This window comes from Fundulus heteroclitus, chromosome 1 (genome assembly GCF_011125445.2).
Source record: "Fundulus heteroclitus isolate FHET01 chromosome 1, MU-UCD_Fhet_4.1, whole genome shotgun sequence".
In the NCBI taxonomy this organism is placed as follows: Eukaryota; Metazoa; Chordata; class Actinopteri; order Cyprinodontiformes; family Fundulidae; genus Fundulus; species Fundulus heteroclitus.
Window position 1 is genome coordinate 24970817 of NC_046361.1, and position 18906 is coordinate 24989722.

General features: G+C 37.9%; 1 protein-coding gene across 2 annotated transcripts; it reads right to left on the minus strand.

Annotated features, from left to right (window-relative positions):
* Positions 1-514: 514 nt before the first annotated feature.
* Positions 515-8875, minus strand: LOC118556142. Of its 2 annotated transcripts, none has more exons than XR_004931273.1 (6): positions 8648-8875; positions 4255-7308; positions 2503-3579; positions 2203-2349; positions 1768-1869; positions 515-1671 (listed from the first exon to the last, which is right to left on the minus strand). XR_004931273.1 is itself a non-coding variant. In XM_036138666.1 (6 exons), the coding sequence occupies exons 3-6, from the start codon at positions 3082-3084 to the stop codon at positions 1363-1365; spliced, it is 1140 nt and encodes a 379-aa protein (XP_035994559.1). In that variant the 5' UTR covers positions 3085-3579; positions 4255-7308; positions 8648-8875; the 3' UTR covers positions 519-1362. The 2 variants fall into 2 exon arrangements, 1 of the variants encoding a protein (XP_035994559.1); XM_036138666.1 differs by having other exon boundaries at positions 519-1671.
* Between the last annotated feature and the right edge of the window lie 10031 nt (positions 8876-18906).

Below are 18906 nucleotides of genomic sequence, written 5' to 3' on the forward strand. Positions count from 1 at the left end.
TAGCTACTTACCACCAGAGTTCACTCAGAAAAGTTTGACCATTGTCTACTTAAAAAAATTAAGGCAACAAAGTGACACTTAATATAATTGAATAGATTTTAATTACTTCAACTTTGATTAAAAACTATTGATTTAATTAAGCAAATTTAAACAAAACTATTAAATACAAAATAATGAAATCTCTGGTTGAAATACTTTGCATCTACTTATAAATATGGCAAATGTTGAGTAAATCCAAATCAATTATATAGGAAAAACTGATTAATATTTACTATGTATCCGAAAGAAAGTAATTTAGATTTACCAAATATTTGTGAAAAAGTGATTTAGATTTACTAATTAATTATGCAGAATTAATTTATATTTACTAATTATGTGGATGAAATTGATTTATATTTACTAAATATATGGGTGAAAATGATGCTATCTGTCTAAATATCTGGATACAAAAGATTTAGATTCAATAAATAAAATAAGCTATATCAACTCATAACCTGGAACAATGTTACTTAATTTAACATGTTTAAACTTAAATTGTTATTTATCTTTACATAAATTAATTTCTCAAATTAACTTATAATTGGTACCACATGACTTAAAATCTATTTAATGTTATTGATTGTCACTTTGTTGCCATATTTTTTTTATGTAGAACCTACTCAATATAATGCGTTCTTTTTGCAAGAATTCACAGAAGGGCAGTTAACAAATTACCATACTTAGAACAACAGCAGTTAAACATTTATTTGTGCAACTTCGTTTACACATATATTCTGAACATTTTTCATGTAAAATGCCAAAATACAAAGAAATCCTGGTGTACATCACAGAATTACAACAGCAAGCCCCTCAAATGAGTATGAAAAAATATATTTAACAAAGGCACTTGCTATTTGGGGCAGGCCAATTGCACAGGTAGGCTCCTCAGATCAGTGTCAGATCACTACAGCTTGTGCTCACAATTACCAGTGGCACAAAACGGGTAAAGACCCAGCAGATTATTGTCCATCTTCATAATATAGCTGTGGATTGCTGTTGCAAGAACAACCAGAAGAATCACGAAAAACAAGAGGAGTGTCTGGATTTGCCTCTGAGTAAGTGGACTGTGTCACTGGCATCCATGTCCTAAACTGGTGGCAAAGTGTTCATAGTCCATCAAGAAACTCTGTGTTTTCAAGACACAACTGTCACTGTCCTGGTTATAGTGCAGATTATCATTTACTTGTTTCTTCTGGAATACCAAGCTACAAAAAACATCACACCCTTCAGATGAGTATGGATAACATTATTTTTTAACAAAACTTGAACACTTAAACGCAGCACAAAATAACTGAGCACACCAGTGTATTTAGGCTCCCTTTCTTAAGCCAGTAGCTTGCTCTTGAGGCTGTTCACTTTTGGAGAAAGCTTTGAACAGTCCAGCTCCAGGAAGAGTTTCTGAAAGGCTTCGAAAGTGTACCTGAGCTCCTTGGGATAGGAAAGATTCACTGCATACGTCACACCAACAAGCATGGCACAAGCTCTTGGAAAGTTACCCAGAGCGGTCAGGACCTTTGTACCATCTATCACGATTCCGATGTCCTCTGTACCCTCTGACAGATTAGTCTGGATGCTGTAAATTTTCATCCTTTGTACAGCAAGGTCCTGTGCCACACTGTCTGCATCTGCATCCTAAAATAAGGAGAACATTTTGTATTTTAGACTGTACAGCTAAAGGAGATGGTCCTAAATAAATAGAGATTGAAAGAGATATGCATTTCAACTTACATCATACTCTTTAAAGAGCTGATCGGCAGATTCCCCAAGGTACAACATCAGACACCGGATGACAATGTCTCTGGTTATGTTGATGTTAGGATTGCTAGGAGCCTGAAATGAAAATGAAAAACACATAAATTAATATTACTCATGGTCATGGTGGAGTTTTTAACACTAGGAGGCTTAGACTTAAAGAAACCACTGTCAATTATACTGTATGTGCTGCTGAGAGAAAATGAAAACATTTTGCATGAGCTATGGTCACATTTTTGAGAATGTGTGATAAACATTGTCTAATTCGGTGGCCATACAAACTGCTGTAACTAAAAAGATATCCACTTATTTAATACACATTTTTATAGACAGTCACAGGATAACATTTCCTCTTGCAGATTTAATATAAATATAGATAAAAAAAACATAATATGGCCAAACATAGGATACCTTCAGTAGGATAGTCTGCAACCTTAATCCCATGGTCCCACCCTTTGAGTGGAACAGGTTCAGAAGCCTGGGAGAATATTCATCCAGCTTGGACATGAACTTCGATTCCAGGTGCACCGTTGTAATTCTGTGAAACTCATCCTGGATCTAAAAGACAAATTATGTAAACTGTAAACTATATTTGAAAATATGTGAAGCATCATTTATAAAATGACAGTCACTTAACACATTTTGTATAAAATAGCTGTCCCCACACAATTGCAAAGGAATGCTTCTGATTACCATACACTTGTAACTCACATTAGATGCCTCAAATAGAGCTGGCCATCTGGCTTTGATGTCCTCTATGGCAGGTGATTGGTTAACGATTTCATTTCTTCGGTGTGCAAAAGTTTTAGCCATCTTTTCTTTGATCAATTTGTTGTTGTCTCTTTTCCTTACTTCAGTTAGCAACTGAATCCTTTCTTGTTCTTGACTTTCCTCATCCTCTCCTGCTGGATAAGGTGGGAGGTAGTTTACTTCTGCCTTTCGAGGCTTTTTCACATTCTTTGCAGATTTTTGGTCTCCTGGGCTCTTGCGTTTGAAGGCATTGCACATCACCTCAGGAACACCGTAGCCTCTGAGTTTGGTGCGATAATTTGCCATCTTGTATTTCAGGCTTTGTTGCCAGCCATAGTAGCCTGAGAAGGAGCCAGGTTCCTTCAGACAAGGATATTTCTTGACAAGTGCCTCAGCAACATCACATATCTGTGCACTTGATGGATAAGCTGTATACATATATATAGTTTCAGCCAGCTTCTCCAATATGTCTGCTTTGACCTTTGAGGTAGTCAGAAGTGTTCCATTCTTTCTGTGATCTTCCTCGGCTCTTTCAAGGCACATCTCAGTCTCATATGCAAACTGCGGAATGGGAAACTGCTTTGGCCATGGCTGACATCGTTCAGTGGTGCTTCTCCGTCTAGGCAGGATAATGGTGTCCGTTGAAGAAGATGTTCCAGCAGAAGACTCTGTATTTGATGCAGATGACTCTGTATTTGATGCAGATGACTCTGCATAAGATACGGAGTCACAGTCTGTTGACTGTTGACCAAAAGAAATGTCCAAACTTCCATCAACTTGCTGCAATTGCAAGATAATCGGGGCAGCATAGACAACCTTTACAGTATCTTTGTGTTTAATTTGGTCAGTTTTATGCAGTGTGAAGTAATCTTCAAATTCCGAGTCCAAATACTGAAGACTGAACTCCTCAGAAATTCCAAAGTTCCCTTTCACAATAGTTTGCAGCTCCTCCACAGTCGGTGGGATTCCTGATGGAAGGACCAACTTCTCAATTCGGTCATCAATGATTACTCACAATTTTTCCTCCATCTCTCCGGCCTGATAAGAATATCAACAGACAGAAGCAGACACTTAGACTACACATACAGTAAATACTACAATGAAGAGCCTAGACGTGCCACCAGAAAAAAAGAAACAAAACAAACTCAGAGACTATTAATGACAACTGAAATACACTTGAATTTTCAACTAAATATTATATTTCCTAATTCTGTCATCACATGATAAATCACTGACAATTAAAAATCAATGGAACTCCGATCATTTTTTTGCGTATTGCCATGTATGTTATTAGTTATGTGTCTAAATTAATGTTTCTATCATATGTGTTAGACCACTTTCAGTTTTATGAATTAAAAGTTTAAAAAAATATACTAAATTTTTTAAAAAGTATTTTTGCATTTCATTTTAACACTAAATTATAAACTATTCAAATATGACAATAAATAATTATTATATTCCCAATTCATTTAACTTTTAAATTCATCAATTTATATGGGCTTTTTAAAGATACATTTGTAGGTATTGACACCAAACAAGTTAAAAATTATTAGTATTATTACCTGAATGATGAAATCATAACAATATATACGTAAGCCATAATTATAATTGTCATTAAATTGTTTAAAAGAAATTCAAATTCCAGTTGCATGAACCAGAATACAGATAACATGATGTATGCACAGATGTAAGGTTCAATATAATGTCATTTACCTAAAATGAACAACAGATGTGACGTTTGAGTGTAACCAAGCATCTTCCTCCTACACTGTACGCAGCCAAGGGGTAGACATCACCAAGTTTCTGCTGCTCCCAAAGTGCCATTTTCCCAGTGTCCTCCAACTGAAAAGACCTTAGATGCTCTTCATACCAGGCAGCAAGTAACTTTACAATGAAGTGTACACAGTAGTCCAAAATAGCAATCTGAATAATCTCAGCAAAATCAGGAAGTCCGCCTGTAGAGCCATAGGACAGGATCATCCCAACATTGTACCTTGTTCCATAACAGGTGACAGTCTTGGCTAACAGCACAACAGACAGAAGTGGTGATGTTTCTCTTAAGAGTCCCTGTATGTCTGGATGCAGCACATTTAAAGGCACCTCAGATATTTTAGTAACACACAGTGCCTGCTTTCCACCATCTGTTTGCAGGTGATATGCCATCATCATCTGGTGTCGTGTCGAAAGGGTCAACAAGACATTCCTGAAATTGTTAGTGTGCCTCGCAACCTTCTTAAAAAAGCTGTGTTTTGCTTCGAAGCGCATTGTCCACACACCAACCAGAGGTCCATATTCTTCAATCAATGTGGGGTAGTGCTCCAAAAAATGGTGTTTTGGTGTCAGTGTCTCTTCTGGAAAAACTGCCAAAAGTCTGTCACGATGTTCAGATATTTTAAAGTCAAGGTATGCAATAGTTTCAAGTGTATGAACAGGAGCAACCACCAGTTCAACTATGTCTTTTAAAGTCAGAAGAACCTGCCAAGCACAATCACCCTCAGGTATCAGTGAACCAACAATGAGTGGCAACAAACGTATCAGGGCCCAGTTTTCATGAGCATTTCCCCCTATAGATTTGCGAGTTGTGTAATTTTGAGGGATTTCCTGAGGGCTATTGGTTTTGTCTGAGCCCTTATAGGGGAAACATTTAATTAACTCGTTAAGTTGAGTTAAATTAAAGTATTTCTTTCTAGTGAAAACCTGAATACACAATGCTAGTTCCCTTGGAACAATCCCTTCAAAAACATCATGAAGTACATCTGGTGGGTATCCAGAGACAAAGTGAAAGTGAGTCAATTTGTCGGTCAATGGACACGACCGCTTTACACCAAAGAAATGTGTTAAACTGGGATTTTCTTTAACAGTTTGTACATGCAAACTATGGTCCTCCTTTGTATGGGGTGGAAATGCTCCACCTCGTACTTCATGTGTCTGGTACTTGGAAGAATGTCCAAGACAAAACCGACACGTGTATGGCCCTGTGAAATTTTCAACTAGTCCACTGATCGAATGTGCCCCGAGATTATCAGCTGCAACACAGTGTACTGTCCCTTTAATACTTTTTCCAGCACTGGGAATGAAAACTCCTTCTTTTTCTAGAGTGACAAGATCTTTTAAGAGTGGTTCCAAAACTACTTTGTATTCAAACTGTTTGACATCAACTGCTTTGCAAAGTAAAGCTAGGTGTATTGACGTTAATTCAGATTGCAATTCAATTGGCAAATTTGCCAAAATCCAATAAATGGCTGTAATTTTATGTTTTTTTCCTTAGAGGTCCCTAGAGGGTTACACACCTCAAAATCATCTACATAAAGGATTATTGAGAGTCGTATTTCTTCTCCAGCATAAAAATCATTTTGCCTGTAAAATTTGCCATCAAAAATTGACTTAATATATCCAGTGCTGTTTGAACACCTGGATATAATTCCGTCTGCAACGTCTTTATTCTTTACGATTTCCTGCAGAGTTTTGAGAATGGGCACATACTGAAAGGTCTTGTTCTTTTGAAAATCAAGAATATATTCAACAGGGTCAACACACTGGAAATGCTCTTTAAAATACCTTCTTCGCTTAAAAGCTGTACTAAGAGGACCACTTGCCCCTAGTGCTGTACTAATGGGATGGAAGTTACACAGTTGTTCTGCCAAGTCACATATGAATGCCTGGTCTACAGTGCATTCATTTAATCTCAATGTTGATTCAAGTGTATTTCTAACAACGGCAACAGATGCTGAAGATGAAATGAAGTGGAGGTCTTCAACCAAGACATCAATGCACCTCACAGATGCATTGCATATACTTTCTAGCTTCAGCAGAAGCAAGGCAATTCTTTTCAGAACTAGGTATGATGCACATTCGGGATCACCATCTAGAATAGTTCCCTCATCAGCACTGGCCTCTGGTAAATCAGAGAGGTCAGCCGTCTGATTATAGTGTCTTTCATACACAGCTTGCTTAAAATCACTCAAAGAATAGGGTTGGTGTCTTCTGCTTTTGTGTTTTAGAAATGTATTGTAAATATTTGTCCGAAAACTGCACCCTTCAAATACACAAAAGACAGTTTCATGGCCTTTCAGATGATTTCCAATATGCTGAAAGAAGTCCTTCTCAGTAGAACAACTAGCATCACAAACTAAACACTTGAAAGTGGAGATATTTGGCTGTAGACTTTCCTTAGCGGCATGGTACCTGGACAAATGTGTGCGAAGCGCACTCTGCGTTTTGAATGTGCAAGGGCAACTACCATAGAGACATGGCTGAGATTGCCCGCGACCAAATGTTGCGTGCTCTAATCTGTAATGCTTTAGTAGGTTCCCTTTTGTAGCAGACAAAGACCTGCAGATCTTACACTGCCATCCCATCGGCAAAAACCTAAAGTAATAAGAAAATAAAGGTACTATATTAACTTGTATACAGTATAACTGTATAAAGAGTAACCTACTTCAATAATAGTGCTAATAAATATATGGGTATATGGTATTATAGATATACTGCATATCTATGAAAAATATTCTCTATATTTTATGCTGCTTTCATTTGAAATTCAAGTTGGAACTTCAGGTTAAACTGTATTAAATTTGCTTAACCAGCAAAAGTTGATAAAAAGATGATTTTTTATAGAAGTTATCAACATTGTGTTGCAAAACAGTGAATGAACCTTTACACAATATGCTGTATGTTAAATTGTTCTGTAGTGTAGTATAACAGCATGTATTTAGTAAGTGCAATACATACCTGCGGTCTTTAAGTGTTGATAGATTCTTTATACACCTAGAAAAAATGCATAGCTTTAAGTCATTTGGTTGAATTAATATATTAAGCATAAACTCAGAAAAAAAAAAAATTTAGCCAAACAAGCAACAAAAGTTTACACTTGTTTTTGTATGTACAGTTAGGTTATTTGGATGATACATTAATAGACTTGACTGTGATAGACTGTCACACAGTCATATACACAACAAGATAATTTGTTACATTTACACACTATATCTATCTATCTATCTATCTATCTATCTATCTATCTATATATATATATATATATATATATAGATATATATATAGGGATGTCTAACATAATTTTCTTAATTGTGAGTTGAATTTTTCATGCCATGAATAAAAATCCATGCTAGATAAATTATCACTGAAATACGCATAGACCATGCAAATAGGAGGGCAAGTAGGAAAGTACAAAAAGTAAAATTAGTTACAGTGCTCTACATTCCAGAAACTTTTATTCAGGTGTGCAGCGTGTATTGTGCGTGCATGTCACGCGTTTGAAGAGTTCAAAAACACTAACGTCCTTACGTTGTCTCAGGCGTTATATTTGAGTCATAAGTCGCGCTAGCATAAACACATCTCTACGCGCGCAATTTCTCTGCGGGCGTAAATTATTGTTAGTGTTTACGCTCGCGCGACTTATGACTCAAATATAACGCCTGAGTTATCAACACGACAAACAACCAATAGTCTGAAAACCACTGAGCTATATTATACAACGGAGTGCTGATTTTGCCGAAAAACTGAAGTCACTGGCCACCATCTTGCTACTCCCTATATAAAAAAAATGCAAAATATTTCAGCACATGACTTTCTCAGTACTTTATAGTTTTAGTACATAACATAAATGTATATGGCATTTGACATTTTAAAATTTTTAAGCCACCCCTGAACATGAGAAAATCCTCGTTATTCGATGCTGCAGCGCACATATTCCCTATTTACTGAAGGGAAATAGGGAGTAACAATATGGCGGCTGGTGGCTTCAAAGCGACTCGTTCTAACAGCGGGCGATTAGCACTCCAGTGTAGCTCAGTGCTGAAAACACGATGACGCAGATAAGACGAGGGGCATGACGCGTAAAGCATATTATCAGACGTCCTCTCAACATTACGCCAGACAAGTTAAAAAAAAACAAAAACAAAAAAAAACTGTTTAAAAACGTGTCGGGGGCACCGCTGAAGCTTCGACTGACTTTGAATCTGACTCCGACTGATATAGGCTACATTAAACTTAATTTACTGCCATTAAATTTGTTAGGTAACGCAAAACAATGTTCAACTGCTGTAGCATCATAGATATAAAACGTTGTGTTGTTATTAAAGCCTCTTACCTTGAGCAGATGTCAGTTGATGGCGGTTGTGGCAGACATCGACGTCCGTGTGGCGCAAATGCCTTCGGCGGAAGTGTACGGTGTTTAAAACTACAGAATTCCCATTGAGTAGAATTTATTAATTTTTCGACATTGTTGACTTTACTGATAAAATATTATCAAATTCTACTCAGTGATTTTGAGCTGATATTATTTATAAAAATATGAGTAAAATGCAATTGATAAATACTTAAAATTTAATTAAATCAACATAACAATATACAAAACTGCACACAGACATTTTTTCATGTTACGGTTACTAATATTTATTTTGTAAATATTAATTTAGCTTAGTCCCACTTTTTTGAGTGTTGCCTTCCATGCTGGTCGTAACTTTAGCTTCTATCCGGTAAGAATCAAAAACACGGCATGTATTAAAATGTATGCTATGTTGTGTGCGCATATGTTTCTGCCTGTTGGATGTATTTCCTCCCGCGGATGTAAATGCCATTTTGCAATGATTGCAAAGCGCCTCGTTGCCATCTTTCCCTGCCTTAAAATGAAGCCAAACTTTCGACCGCTTTACCCGATGGGGCGGCTTTTTTTTTCCTCTTTTTTTTTTCGCCTGGTCACGTCATACTTGCTTATTGAATGCCGTGTGCGTAACTTGCGTAACTCGCTACCGTTGTGCTGCTCAGGCCTGCAGCACGACGGAATCGAAAAGAGAATCGTTAAGCGAGCTGCAAACAGTGCCATGGAATTGAAACACACGGAACCAGTTCTGAACCAGTTCATTTGTTTTGCTCCGGAAGGTTTGTTGTTGGATGTTAGCTTAGCATGATACCTTCTCAGGTGATCTCTGAGATTCGTAGTGTTTCTAAAATAACTGACCTCTGCTTGACAGATCTTGCAATTCACTTTAGTTTTATCTAGCATATTCTCTTTAGTTATTTTAAATCCAAAATGGTTCCAGACGTCAGACTTCAGTTGGGAGGGCTTGCTGAGCGGTGCGTTACTAGCATCGGCCATTTTGCATTTGACCACACCTGCTCTTGAATGTTAACGTCACTCACGTCACTATAAAACTAATCGATCTCATTCCCTACATATCGATTTTGTAAAATTTTACTGGAATCGACTCAACATCGATTAAATCGATTTTTGTACCCAGCCCTATCCACCTCATAGTTATGGTATCCATATTCTCTAACTTGAGTCCTTTGCCCGGGACATAAAACATGTCGACCCAGATAATCATGATTTAAACATTCATAACTATCTGCAGGAAGTCGAAAGCTGTCCTTTTGACCTGCCCTTTTCCTCATCTCATGAGAAACTAAAGCTTATTTGGAAAACAACAGCTAGAATTGTTCATGTTTTCATTAAAGCTCTTCCTCCAGAGATTTGTGATAGTTATTCAGCTCTTTGCAAAGCTTAAAGAGAAGAATATTATGTGTACAGGGATCACGCTTCAACAACTCTTGACGCTTTTGCCGTTCTTCAAAAGGAAAAGGAAACACCCGGAGATTATTACTATCACTTAGAGAACGTTTATTTTCAGGGATGTAATTCTCCAGGCCCTAAAGAGGACCCACTTTTTTAGTCTTTGTCTCTCCGTAGTCTACATGAGAATGTATGACACGATGTGACCATGCATTACAGGGAAAATAACTTTTCCATGCATTAGATAAGCAGAAATGCCCAGTTTGTTTGGAACACTCGTTTGCAATTTGACAGGAAACACAGCAAGCTTAGAGTCTTAAACCTTCGCACAGGAAACCTTTCTGATCTGATCTGACGAAAGCCTAAGCAGCCAGATAAAAATATACCCTCTTCAATGCATAACCAAGAAATAACATTGGCAAAAGGAGCCATTCCAAAGAAATTATCACAAAGCAAAACTTTGAAAGTATCTGGAGAGATTTTCTCACTGAATTTGTTGTGTGTTTAACAAAATTAAATAGCGAGCTGATCGAATCCCTGCCATGACAGCAGACCACCCCTCAGACTCTACCCATCTTCTTGTCTGGAGACCTCGAGGAGATGGGGTGTCTGATATTTACCGGACAATACCTAACAGACAGAGAGTTATTTATTAAACATTAAATAACTTTAAACAATGTATAATTCCACAACACACAATAATAAAGAACTGTTGTTTGGGCTTATTTGTGCAATATGATTAATGTCTAAAAGCTTGTGGTTGTATCATTCTTTTTATTAGCTGTCTGACAATACAGTTACATTAATAGTGATTTTGAGTTTAACATTAATAATTATCAGTTCAGATTATGACCAATAATCAACCAATCCTAATTGCACAATTTGGCAATTTACTGGGCCAAGATGGTCAATGAGCGTTTTCTTAAAGTAGAATACTTAATGTTCAGGAATGACATTCAAACTCCCTCCATAAAAGGCATTTCATCTCAGCCCTGCGTGTCCCGAGCCCGAAACATCATCAGCGACCCCTCACACCCCCACCATGGACTGTTCTCCCTGCTGCCCTCTGGGAAGAGGTTCCACAGCATCCGCTGCAGGTCCACCAGGTTCTGCAAAAGCTTTTCCCCTGCTGCCATCAGACTGTGAACTGCTGCTGAACTGCTGAACTATAACCCATAAACTGCACAACACTCGTATATTGTACATTTTGCATCATTGCATCTCCATCTAGCAGTACAAATGCTGCCAAACTCTTAGATTTAAATTCTGTACATACAAATGTTTTTTTTTTAAATATTTACCTGTACACTGTGACCTTTTCCTGCATTGTTTATATTTCAATTGTTTTACTTTTAAATCAGTGCTGCACCTTTTACTGTATTTTAAATCTACGGTAAATTGCAAGCTGTATTCTTGCACTAATGCCCTTGCACAATCAATTTCTGCACAAAGAAACGCTTTTAAAAATATTCACCTGTACACTATGACCTCGCTGCATGGTCTACATTTAAATTGCTTACTTTTAAATCACTGCTGCACCTCATACTGTAAATTCAATTATTCTGCAATTTTACAAGCTGTATGCAACGAAATTTCGTTCTGTACGCACTCTGTGCATACAAAATGACAAATAAAAAAATAAATGATAACAAAAGTCTAAGAAAAACGTCATCTTCCCACAGGAAACAAAAAAAAGTTTTTGCAGGATTTTATCAAATCAATATTTATTAAATATGGGTCAAACTTCCATTTTTTTGTGCGGCACTTCCGTTTCAGTGCTTCTTAGGCCAACTGCTAGCTTGACTGAATTGGTAAACTGTGGCAGCAACATTTCCAAAAATTGCAGAGCAATCAAAGTGGCAGGTCAGTGCCACACTCTCAAAGGTACCTCCACAGTGGGAAGGTTGGCACAATGTTAATAAATAGCAACATGGATGACCTGGTATTCATGAAGGCTGATGTCCATTCAAGCCAAAGCAAGTCTGACGCTAGGATCAACGGCAGACTTGCTTTGCTGGGATCAAACTTGCATCCTTCTCAGAGCGCAAGCATACTGCTCTAACCACTAGGCCACCACTCCCCTATGGACGGTAGGCTAATGAATTGTCTGATTTGCAAACATACTAGCTGTAGTCTCGTTGTGATTACATTGCTTCTCAGTTAATTTTGCAAATGTAGCAGTGCTAAATGTTTGGGACTGAACCGATGTTATAATAGGATATCAAAATGTTCAAACGACTGCCAACTTCATAATGTTTAGGCTTGAAGTTTGAAATTGTACCAATCTGATGTGTGGTCTCAAAGCTCTTGCTGCAAGCTTGTCACGTTAAAATCTAACTTAGCTTTAGAATGAAGGTAACTTTATTTCTATTTTATTTGTTATGGTATCAATATTAAAGAGCTAGTGAAAACATTGGCTTCTAAAGTATTTGTGAGATAAAATTTGGTATATGAATAACGTTTTTATTTTCTAATCAACATATTGTGCATCTTTTCAACATAAGTAAAAGTCTGATCTCTTGTTCATTGATGCTGCTTTGTTTAAGGTCATTCAAGTTTGGGTAATAGTCTGTCAGCACACCACCTCTTCCATTCTGTAAAGGTAAGTACACCATTCTACTTTATAACAGTCTAATCTTGAATGGCAATTTGGATAAGTAGAAGAATATGGACAGTTTATAGTTGTCATTATAAACTATCCATATTTTTATATAAACATTATCACATCAAGGACTGTAATATATGAAAAGTAACTGTTCCTTTAACTTTGTTAAGTGGTGCAGTTTGCCGTGGCGCAAGGTCTGACTGGATTTTCCTCCACAGATAATGTTGTAAATTTATATATAAAATTGTGTGTATATCTGGAGCATGTAACAAAAGTAATTTCCCTCTGGGATTATTAAAGTATGTCTGATTCTGAGTCTGATAAGCAGCGCCATCCCCAAAAGGTTGAATGATGGATGTTTCCTGTATCGCAAAAAAAGTATGGACTACAAATATGCCATAAGTTAAATGTTTAAAATTAGCAATGTTTTACCATTTTAAAAGTGAAATGTAACTGCCCGTACGTTTCCGTCCATCCGTTATCTTCCGCTTATCCGGGGTCGGGTCGCGGGGGTAGCAGCTTCAGTAGGGAGGCCCAGACATCCCTCTCCCCGGCCATTTGGGCCAGCTTCTCCGGGTGAATCCCAAGGCATTCCCAATGTTAAATGTAATTGCATTTAACATAAAGAAATTGCATAAGTTATTAAATTGAATTAATGAAATACTGTACCTTCTTGCCAATTTATGTACATAAGATACACTTTAGTTCTATACATGTGCTTAGGACAACATCCACTTGATCAAAATATGAATAAATGCAAATTACATTAGCAAGTGAAATAGATTGGAAAAACATTCTTCCAAACGCTGCCTCGCTTACTGAGGACGAGGTAATCATGTTTGGGAGCAGGCCGATGATTTTATTTTTAATATAAACAATTTTATTTATGAAGAATCCCAAAAAGTCATTACTGCTGAGAGCTAAGGAAATAGATGGATCTACAGAGCTATGACTCTGTGTAAGTGGCAACTTTACTAAAAGAAATCATGGATTATTTTTATTTTCCTCTATTAATGATGAAAAATATGCTGCTTTATTTTTGTGAAGAGTCTTTTTATACAACATTAGACTGTTTTTCTAGATCAGGTAGGATTCCTCTAGAAATGTAGAACGCCATTTTCTCTCCAATTTCTTAACGTTGGCTTCAAGGAACACAGCTCTAAGTTAAACCAGGGAGCCAGCCTCCTGTGATTAATCACCTTCTTTTTAAGGGGGGCTACGTTGTTTAATACAAAATGCAATGAGGAAGTGTTACCATCAACAAAGGCATCAATTTGTGAAGGGAAAGAAATAATATTGCTGCCTTCTGCTGTGTATTTCTGTGATACTGAGGAAATTAAAAGGGGGACACACTCCTGAAATTTTGGTACGACATTATCTGATAAAGATCTACTACAATGAAACCTTCTTTTAGGGTGGAGAACTCAGTTAAATTGAACTCAAAGTTTATTTAAAAAATGGTTAGGACAATGCCATGTCAGCACAAGGTCCAAAATATGGAGGCAAGAATACATCGGTTCATGCACATTTTGAAAAAATGTACAGCACTTTGTATCATTACTACTGTATCGTTGTTACTGAAAAGTGCCAGATAAATAAACTTGCCTTGCCTTGCCTCGCCTCGCCTTGTTTCTGGCAGTTATGTTCAAAACAAGTCTCTCTGTCAGCTGTTATCACTGTAAGAACCAATGGGTGGAAAAATGAGAACAAGTTTGTCTGTATTTAAATGCGTGCAATGATCAAAGTTATGATCAAATATGTTTATTCTTGGCTTGAGTTTGTTTTATTTGCATCTGTTACTGGGTGTGGGTGAACACAGAAAGGTGTGTTGCTCAATGTTTGGATAATGCATGTGTTTGTATTCCAGAAGCCAGACTATTTAAGAATCAAGAGACCAATAAAACTAAAAAGTTCTTCCACACTCCAATATTAATGGAAAGTGGAATATTAAAAATTTAGCTTTGCAGGTACCTGTGTGTGGACTTGTGTGTTAGAGCAGCATATTTTTCATCATTAATTGAGGAGAATAAGAATAATCCTAGATTTCTCTTCAGTACAGTTGCCAAACTTACCCAGAGCCACAGCTCTGTTGATCCATCCATTCCCTTAGCTCTTAGCAGTAATGATTTTATGGGATTCTTCATAAATAAAATTGATTCCATTAAAAATAAAATAATTGGCATCCTCCCAAACATGATTACCTCGTCCTCAGTAAGTGAGGCAGCATTGGAGGAATCCTTAGAACCTGCGCAGTGTCTGAACTGTTTAAAAGCAGTAGAGCTTTCTGAGCTATCTAAAATTTTAGCTTCATCTAAACCTTCTACCTGTATGTTAGACCCAATCCCAACCAAGTTGTTTAAGGAGGTATTCCCTCTGATCAGTGGTCCTATTTTAGACATGATTAATCTATCCTTGGTAAATGGATATGTACCACAGGCTTTTAAAGTAGCTGTTATTAAACCTTTACTTAAGAAACCATCTCTTGATCAAGATGAGTTAGTAAATTACAGACCTATATCTAATCTTCTTTTCTTATCTAAAATTCTTGAGAAAGTAGTTGCTAATCAACTATGTGAACATTTACAAAGTAATGACCTACTTGAGGAGTTTCAGTCAGGCTTCAGAGCTCATCATAGCACTGAAACAGCTCTGGTGAAGGTCACCAATGATATTCTCATGGCCTCAGATAATGGACTTGTGTCTATACTTGTCCTGTTAGATCTCAGTGCTGCATTTGATACAGTTGATCACAATATTCTCCTACAAAGACTTGAGCATACTGTAGGGATTAAGGGAAAAGCATTAGGCTGGTTTAAATCTTATCTGTCGGACAGATTCCAGTTTGTTCATGTTAATAATAAATCTTCCTCAAACTCTAGGGTCACCTGTGGAGTACCACAGGGTTCAGTCCTTGGACCAATTCTATTTACTATATATATGCTTTCGATTGGCAAAATTATCAGACAGCATGGGATTAATTTCCACTGTTATGCTGATGACACTCAGCTATATTTATCCATAAATCCTGACGAATCCAATCAGTTACTTCGACTGCAGGCATGTCTTGATGACATCAAAAGCTGGATGACTTTAAATTTCCTGCATTTAAATTCTGACAAGACAGAAGTTGTAATCTTTGGGCCAGAGTCTTCAAAAAATAAAGTTCTTAATCAATCACTTAATCTGGATGGCATTAACTTGGCCTCTGGTAATAAAGTTAAAAATCTTGGTGTTGTTTTCGACCAAGACATCCCATATTAAACAGATTTCCAGAGTTTCCTTTTTTCACCTCCGGAATATCGCCAAAATTAGAAACATTCTGTCCAGGAGTGATGCTGAAAAACTAGTCCATGCATTTGTTACTTCAAGGCTGGACTATTGTAATTCTTTACTATCAGGAAGTCCACAAAATGCAGTTCAAAGTCTTCAGCTGATTCAAAATGCTGCGGCAAGAGTTCTGATGAAAATCAACAAGAGGGATCATATTTCTCCAATTTTAGCCTCCCTTCATTGGCTTCCTTTTAAATCAAGAATAGAATTTAAAATTCTCCTTCTAACGTATAAAGCCCTTAATAATCAAGCTCCATCATATATCAGAGCTCTGATTACCCCGTATGTTCCTAAAAGAGCACTTCGCTCTCAGACTGCAGGTCTGCTGGTGGTTCCTAGAGTCTCTAAAAGTAGAATGGGAGGCAGATCCTTTAGCTATCAGGCTCCTCTCCTGTGGAACCAACTCCCAGTTTTGGTCCGTGAGGCAGACACCCTATCTATTTTTAAGACTAATGTTAAAACTTTCCTTTTTGACAAATATAATGATCTCAGGTTGAATCCTGAACAGTGGATGATTCAACAAAGAAAGTCCACTCCTGCTGCAAATGATAAGGGGGGGCCAGGAGAAGCCTTCCTCTCCCCCTCTCTCGCTCGTCCCTTCTTCTCGGCAGGAGGTCAGCTGTGACCACCTCCTCACAGATAAAAGACACAGCACACCTCTGCCCACTCTCTTCTCTTCAGCACTCTTCTACAGACCACCTCTCCAGGACAAGGGAGTGGGCCTGAACCATGGGGCCATATGGCCTCATCTGCTGGAACATCTGAAAGATTGCCTGGGCCAACAACACTTGATCCAGGGTCTGCTAGATTCGACTGCCTGCTTCAGCAGAGGACCTGACTGAATCCAGACAAACAACATGTCCGGGCAAATACAGAGCTAAGTTGCAGTCCTAACTTCACAATCAGATGCAGGGAAAAAAATCCTGCATCTGAAACAGCTCTGTGTATTTTTCCTCAGCCTGTACAGGGAAGTGAACACCAATGGAGCTGAAGGCTGGATGCTGAGGAAAACCCCTGCTCATCGAACTGCAACCGGTTAAGAGAACGTGCTCACACCAGGCCTCCGACCCAACCACGGCGTTAGCCACATGCTGCTGTAAGGCTAACGCTAGCCTGCCAAGAGCCAAGCGCTAGCCCACTACCGCCAACCAACAACTTCCTCCTTCAAAGTTCTTCCCGTGAACGGCCAAAACTGGACCGAACTGACACCAAACAAAGGACAGAGGTTTGGGCAGCGGTGTGAGGGTGAAGTTAAAAAGGTTTATTGGGAAATGTTTGTAAACTGTGGGGTTTAGAACAAAGGGCTAACCGGTAGGTCGCGCTAGCTAACAGGATATTAGCCTTGCTAACATCCGGTTTCGGACCCCTAAAAAGGAGTCAGTTTAAAGCGTAAAGCGTAACTGTTCTGCTCTGCCATCCTCCGATGGTGTTATAAGCCTTATTCCCGCATCAATATGGTATATTAATGCCGGTTTTCAAGGCAATTTCGGCAACTTTATGTCATAACCTCTTAGCTACCGAGTTGCTGCAGCGACCCCATGCACCCGGAGGGAGAATCGCATTAACAAACTTGGTCGTAAGAGTTTAAATGATTTTACAGGACAAAACGGTCCTCAGATTATTATTTCAACAAATAATGTTTTGCTTAACTTGGGCTTTGCATTGTGAATGGATTGAAACACATGGCAAATGTTTTAACTCCATTCCATGTTTTTGTTAATCAGATCTGCAGTGAACCAGGATTCACTGAAGTATTCTGATTATGATCAACCACTTTTGTTTGTCTTTTGTTTGTTTTTGCATGTAAATAGTTCCTTAGCTTAGCTTCTTTTTATCTTCATTTTGCTTAGTAGTTTAGTTAAGTTTCACTAGCCTAGTAGAGAGGATTTATTAATCGAAATATTGTGTTAATTCAGGTAAACAGCATTACATAGTGATGTTCTCTGGATGTTCATTTTATTTCTGTTATTAAATTCTTGAACTTGAAAAGAAGCTGTCACTCCTTTATTCTATGTGTGTGCAGGTTTTGCTGTTAAAAGATCGCTAGTGCTCGAATTCATCCCTTTCAACCATTGTCTTGATATCAGCTTAAGAGCTGATCATCACCAGACAATACTTAACAGACAGAGAGTTATTTATGAAACATTAAATAACTTTTAACAGTGTATAATTGCACAACACCAGTAAAGGGGATTTGTTGGTTGAAATATAGTGTTAATTCAGATAAACAGCATTTCTCTGGATGTTCTGTTAATAAGTTCTTGAACTTGAAGAGAAGTTGTCACCCTTTTATTCCAGATGTGTGCAGAGTTTGCTGTTAAAAGAATGCCAGTGATCGAATCACCCTTTCGACTATTGTCCTAATATCAGCTGTTTGGGCTGATATTCACTGGACAATACCTAACAGACCAAGAGTTATTTTTTAAACAATAGGAGGAGGACAGGAGGAGCTGATGAGCGGCTGAGATTTCGCGAGAGCTGTGAGCTGTGCGTAAATAAAATGGCGGCATACATGTAGTTCAAAATTAAATCCACTCAGGTAAGTACTAAACAATAACTGAAAATTAAACAAAGTAAAGTTTAAACATTAACAACTGTCTAATTTTTCACAAGGAAACAAACTGGACAAAGAGAACTTGATGAGCCTGGAGAGCTACCTGTACTAAAAATCCCACAGCTTCAAACACACCTTCATTTAAACACTCCCGTTCGAGCTCTACTGGCGCATTATCTTCTTCTACTTTGTCTCCCGACAGGAGCTACAGCGACGTCCTGGAATCCATCGACAAGAAGCTTACCAGCCTGGACGCCCGCCTCGCCTTGGTAGAAGTCCTACATAAGGAGTTTCAAGCCCTAAGAGAGTCGGTGGAATTCAGCCAAGCCCAGCTAGCTTCTATCACCG